The sequence below is a fragment of the Anneissia japonica genome, unplaced genomic scaffold (assembly GCF_011630105.1).
Source record: "Anneissia japonica isolate Jap-2015-1 unplaced genomic scaffold, ASM1163010v1 scaffold352_len1594369_cov220, whole genome shotgun sequence".
Taxonomy (NCBI): Eukaryota; Metazoa; Echinodermata; class Crinoidea; order Comatulida; family Comatulidae; genus Anneissia; species Anneissia japonica.
Genome location: NW_022751928.1, coordinates 1,164,017 through 1,170,597, shown reverse-complemented (window position 1 = coordinate 1,170,597; position 6,581 = coordinate 1,164,017). Strand labels below are relative to the sequence as shown.

At 32.7% G+C, this 6,581-nt stretch overlaps 2 protein-coding genes across 5 annotated transcripts in view; one reads left to right on the top strand and one right to left on the bottom strand.

The window, feature by feature from the left end:
• The window catches only part of LOC117121891 (N-acyl-aromatic-L-amino acid amidohydrolase (carboxylate-forming)-like), a 37,608-nt gene that overhangs the window by 17,924 nt on the left and 13,103 nt on the right, over positions 1–6,581 (bottom strand). The window lies entirely within an intron of this gene.
• Positions 1–6,581, top strand: part of LOC117121889 (P2X purinoceptor 4-like) — an 18,777-nt gene that overhangs the window by 4,527 nt on the left and 7,669 nt on the right. For all 4 annotated transcript variants that reach the window (XR_004447649.1, XM_033267275.1, XM_033267278.1 and 1 more), the window contains exons 5-8: positions 1,979–2,084; positions 3,683–3,769; positions 4,798–4,939; positions 5,669–5,799. Coding sequence is in view for 3 of the 4 variants with exons in the window: in XM_033267275.1 (XP_033123166.1) it covers positions 1,979–2,084; positions 3,683–3,769; positions 4,798–4,939; positions 5,669–5,799 (466 nt within the window). In the remaining variant the exon portion in view is untranslated. The remainder of the gene's footprint in view (positions 1–1,978; positions 2,085–3,682; positions 3,770–4,797; positions 4,940–5,668; positions 5,800–6,581) is intronic.

Sequence of the window (6,581 nt, the reverse complement as noted above, 5' to 3'; positions counted from 1 at the left end):
GTGTATGTGTGTAAACTTGTCTCTTTCTTATCTGTGCCTGGGATAGCCAGCTAAGTCCTGGCAGGCTTATGGCGCCTTAGCCTGCCTAGGCCTAGATATTGTAGCATACACACTGGCTGTAGGCCTATCTAACCTAGGCCTAAACTCACGATACAATATTTTCAGCTATTGTATGATATTCCTCTCATGAATTAAATTTAGGCTTTTTGATATTCGCGAAAGTTTAATGTCGCGAAAACGGCCGAAATTATCAATTCGCGAAAGTTTCTGGTTTACAGTATTTAGGCTAGGTAGGCCTATGTATGAAGAATATGTAAAAATATCAACTTTTTTAGAGCTCAGTAATTGATTCTGAAAAACTGTTAAAAAAAAAAATGATGTAGAGAAATGCCATCAAATGGGCTTAAAAAACTCTAAAACCCTGGAGCGCAATGGCGCTTCCGCCCCCTTGACCCTCGACCAGGGCTCTGCCCCTGGACCGCGATGGGGGCCTAGGCAGCCCCCTATACCCCCGGCCTATTTCAATTTACTCTCCTGTTACTTTCAAATTTCTCCTGCTACTCAAATTCTTAAATAAACCCCTGTGTCATCAACTGTCGATAAATCATGTTATTAATACATTCATGTTTTGTTATCAGCTGTCAGTAAACCATGTTCTTAATACATTCATGTTTTGTTATCAACTGTCAGTAAACCATGTTATTAATACATTCATGTTTTGTCATCAGCTGTCATTAAACCATGTTATTAATACATTAGTGTTTTATCATCAACTGTCACTGTCAGTAAACCATGTTATTAATACATTCATGTTTTGTTATCAACTGTCATTTCAGAATAATAATTTATATATTGATAAATTGATGAGTGATGTTTGTGTCTTTACAGAATAAGTTTGTTCAAAGTTGCCCTAAATCTTTGCTAAGATGCTTGATAATATGGTAATAATAATAATAATAATAATAATAATATTGATAATAATGATATTCTCAAAGACTTTTATCTGGTTCCGTAGGTATAGTAGAACATTTTCTGTTGCTAAGGTAAGCAACTAATTGTTTTAACAAAACAGATAATTTTCTACAATAATATTATTAATAACAATAATATTAATAGTAATAATAATAATAATCAAGGAATCATGGCATATTTATAAAGTAATTTATAACTATTATAATAATAATAATTATTATTAGTATTATTATTAATAATAATTAAATAATAATGATGATATCCTAGTTTAAATCATGCAAACAGCAGTATATCTTTTTGAAATATTTTTTTTTCTTGTGTGCCATTTACTAAACCTCATAATTATGAAGCATACTGAACAGTAAAATAGCTTGCTACTGCTGGTAAACATCGTTACTTCCTTCACCCCAAACTTCATACAAGAACTCACAATATACAGTCCAGATTATCAAATTTTTTTTTACCAAAACTGTTGTATGCCCATATATAGTCATGTAGAAGCAGTTCCCGCATCGATTGTGTCTTGGACTCCCAAACTTGAGATCAGGGGTTTGAAACTCCCACTGTGCAAGTTGCTTGTGTCCTTGGGCAAGGCACTTTATCTATGTTTGTCTCTCTATAAGTGGGTACCTATTAGGATGTTGTGGCTTTGAATGTACTAGTTTCCTGAGCTAAAGAAGGAGTGAACGACTAGGGATACTCTCCAGGGAGCAGAGAATGTTGCACTTTGTGCTGGTTTGCCATTGTATGTTATTCAGTGACCAGGGGTAAAAAAACTCGTGCCTTTGATCATTCAATTTGAAATTGGCGCCTTATAAATATTTGGGTAATATTATTATTATTTATTATTATTATTATTATTATTATTATTATTATTATTTTTATTATTGTTGTTATTATGTGCCTGTATATGGTCATGATGTGGTGTTGCAAGGAATATGGTTTTAAATTAATGAATAATAAATAAATAATGTTGAATATTGATATAGCAATAACTTTTTTACAGGTGTTAAAACTGGTGATTGTGTTACTTACATTTTCCCTAATGGATCAAAAACAAAAACTTGTGAAATTGAAGCTTGGTGCCCAGTGGAATATGATGAGACTCCACTGTAAGTACTACAAGTTATCGTTTGATAGGTAAAACCCTATTCCTAGCAAAATTTCATTTTTTTAAAATCTGGTTTTGATATATAAGTTAAAAAGATTTATAAGTTATACAAAATTGCTAGCTTTAACTGAATTTAGTTGTGTTCCACACAAAAAATAAACGTGGATGAATTTTCTATCTTTGATTTTGCAATCAGTCTAATCTACTGTTGAAGAAATATAGTAGGCACTGGAAACATTAATCTAGCAACACTGCTTTGCTAGGCCTAGCCTTGTTTCGAATTTTTGTTTCTGTAATCAGAGATAAAAACGGCTGACATGATATTTTCTGTTGCTAGTATTGACACTTTTTCAAATTTGTTAAAAACTATTCTGACCAAGATTCTTACAATTAAATAACATAATCTCAGACTTACTCGATCAACTGCAGTGTTTGAGGTGCAAGGTACAAAAACTAATTTCATTACAGAGGGCGCACTTTATTTATCATTTAAGATCATATCGGCAACATAAATAGTTTATTAAATCGGATTAATTAATAATTTTATTTAATTAACTGTGGGATGAATTAAAATATAATAATAATGAAAATTTATAAAGCGCCAGTATCCATTTAAGTGAAAACGCTCATGGTGCCCCTCGACAAGTCAGAAAATGACAGTAAAAAGAAAAATTATGAAACCAGAAAATATCTTATCATTAGAGTTCATGGTATTACTGTAGTGGGTGACCAAAAATAAATAATGCAGTGAGATTAATTACTTTACTTACCTCGGACGCTCAACTCTATAAAGTAAACAGAAGAACAGTTAGCGAGAGGATGCCAGCTGATGCGATGTACAACCTCTGAATTATTCTAGTAACGAAGTTGTCGAGAAAACAGTAATCTTCTCTACCGTAAAACAAAAATTTATTCCTATAATTGACTTGGTTTATAATACTTCGAGTAATGCATATGCCTTTTTTTCTGAAAATTGTTTTTAGTGAAATGTTTTTGGAATGGTGGCTTTAATGTATCACTGTTCCCAATAGTCCTTTACCACAGTAATCCTGACAAATTTCATTGTTGTGTTAAAATTTAAGCAACGTAATAATTCTTTAAACTTTATCAAATGCTGGTTTGTTTTGTATAATGTGTTTTAATTGTGTTACTGCACAAATTGTGCAGGCTACTGGTAGTAATATTTTGTTGATACAAAATTAATTTTCCAATAAAAAAATGTTGAATAAATTCATCGATGTTTGACAATGTTTGTTCCATGCCCTACAGACCACAATTCTTCCTAACAGTCCACAGTCCACCACACCTTAGCCCTACAGTTGTCAGGAAATAGCACTTGCAGGTTTTAAATATACTTTTTCAAAATTAATGTTTTCAATAAAACGATTAGCTACTTCACTAAAAGTGGTCTACATTTCCCCAATGAGGGTGTCATTCACCACCCCCCCCCCCAAAAAAATACAAACCCCACTAGCACTCCAACCATAAAGTTTTGAAAGCCCTTGTATCGCTGCCACCGTAACATTATCTTTTATCAGTGAATCTCAGGTGGAATAATTCTTGATAATCACTGATATTGTAATACTTTTGTTTTTGCAGTCAGAATGAAGCTGTGTTAGCGGCAGCTCGTAACTTCACAGTCCTCATAAAGAACAGTGTTAGCTATCGGAAGTTCAATTTTGAAAAGTATGTACCCTCAATTAACCATTTGGTGTATTGCATTGTGACAATTTTAGTGTACTAGTTTAATTAATCCATATCCATTTATTTATCAACCATTTTCGTACAACTGTCATGAGAAATCACTGTTATTCCGTTTTTTCTCCTCATATCCTTGTATAGATCGTATGTGGTCTACTACTGCCTCTAGGTCCACCACTCTTCCATCTTCCTAATGCAGTATATTCCTTTTTTTTCTTAAATTCATCTGATATCATTCTGCTCTTACCACATCACATGCCCATCTTTATCTGCAACTAATCCTTTTAAATGTTTAATTTAACTTCTGAGAGTTTTTCACTTCAGGTTTCTCGTAAAATTTAGTTGTATGTTTAAAATTATGTAAAACACAGCTTGAAAAAATTCAGTTTTTACAAATTTACAGATGTTTTTCTAGGAAAGTCCTTAAATTGTTTACCAACCAAGTTAAGGTTCTATGCAAAGGAATATAATAATAGTGTTAAATGCTTATATCAGACTTGGAAAAAAAATCATTTTGATTTCCAGTTACTTTAATATACAAAGTAAGCAACTCAAGCTTTGGATTTTATTTTTAAGTTCTTTAAAAAAAACTGATAATTATAACATCAGTAACATTTTAATTCTTATACACATGACTTACCATAGTATTCATGACTTCTATATACATGACTTACCTCAATATTTGCTTGTTTTGTCTTACATCTGTCCGGTAATATATAAACCGGTAGTAGCATAGCATTATTACCTGATGATGACGTGTGACACGTCGAAACATGTCAATTAAGATTAAAAGCTGTATACATCAGTAACAATTGTAAAATTTGTAAAGACTGACGAGACAATGAAAACATTTAAAAAAATGAATAATTACACGTTCGTTCGTTCCTAGACCCCTATGGTCTAGGATATTTATTTGTATCTTAGGCCAAAAGAGTTAATACCATAAAATGGAAAACATCAAGAATTTGATTTAAAAAATACAATTCAAATGGACTTTCATTATGTGTTTCTAGACGAAATATCGCTGAGAGCGCCAATAAATCATACCTTACGACCTGTCGCTACAGCACCCACGCAAATCCATTTTGCCCAGTGTTTCGCTTGGAAGATATAGTAGCAGAGACTGGTGAAGATTTTGAAAGGATAGCATATCAGGTAATAAACATTGTACTGACATTTATACTTTTTTTGTCTGTCTTCTTTGGAAGACACATGGCCGTCAATGACAGGGTCATATGACAAAATCATTGTTGGTGTGTTGGAGCCAGGATTTACCATTATGTTACACAAGTGTTGCATCATAGAAAATAATGTGTTGCAAATAATGTTTTGTTGTGAATATGTATTGATTTATGGCTAAACCAAAGTGGGTATCATATAATATACCAATTTTATCACTAATAATGTAATGTTTTCTAAGCTGATGTTCATGCACCATAGAATGTACTCTCCATTCACAATGTACACTGTAAACTTGCTAAAATCTGAACAATAGTGACATATCTAGGATCATAGGTATCTGATAGTCATAGTCATGTCATATAATTCTTTATTGTCCATTCATGTATGTACTGAATAAGAAACATAATTTACAATTTAACAAATCTAAATCTGTTTTCCACTAGGCAAATTTATTCGCGCAAATCAAAATGAATCGTTAGCTTCCTGAGCTCTGATTGGTTGCGCATTTTTTGCTTCACAAAACGTAGCAACAGTTCTAACTACTAATTTCACTGATAAAATGTGCATGCACGTGAACTGACGCTTTTGATTCTCACGAATAAATTAGAAAACTGGCTTTAGACCCTAATTATGAATCAAATAAAGTCTCGATATAATTATGTCCTCGCCTTCACTATTACCATGGTTTTTATTTTTCATTAGGGAGGTGTGGTAGGAATTTTTATAAACTGGGATTGCAACTTAGATAAAAACTGGGATGACTGTCGACCACAATATTCTTTTAGAAGACTTGATAATAAAGAAGCCAAAATAGCCAAAGGATATAACTTTAGGTAAGTATATTATTATAGTTTTCTTATGCACTTTCAGATAGCCATATTCTATTCCTAGGTCATTGATTTTTAAGTATGTTAGGTATTATATTGTTCAATGTAGTAATTAATTTTGGGTCAAATTATTTTTTATATATGAATACATAATAATAAATACATATTTTGATATTTGTTTTAATCCATCTAATCAGCCTAAAACACAAACAGGGTAAAATACACAATGATGAAATTAGTTTTTGTACCTTGCACCTCAAACACTGCAGTCGATTGAGTAGGTTTGAGATTATGTTGTTTAATTGTAAGAATCTTGGTCGGAATCATTTTTAAGAAATTTGAAAAAGTGTCAATACTAGCGACGGAAATTATCATGTCAGCCTTTTTCATCTCTGATAACAGAACCCAAAATCAAAATAAGGCTAGGCCTAGCCTAGCAGTGTTGCCAGGCTAATGTTTCCGGCACCTAGTATATTTCTTCACCAATAGATTTCATCAAAGATTGAAAATTCGTCCAACTTTCCTTAACCTGGTCAAAAAGCACTTCCACAAAGACAGCATCCTGCACAAATTGTTCAACAAGAACAACGTAAAAGTTGCACAAGAAACATGGGCAGCACCATCAAAGCCCACAACAATCACCTACTCCACACCAAACAACAAGCACCGACCAAACTATGCAACTGTCGGATTAAAGAAGATTGCCCACTCTCGGGAAACTGCCTCACCTCCTCAATTATTTACAAAGCTACAATCACAACAAACGGAGAATCAAAGCATTACATCGG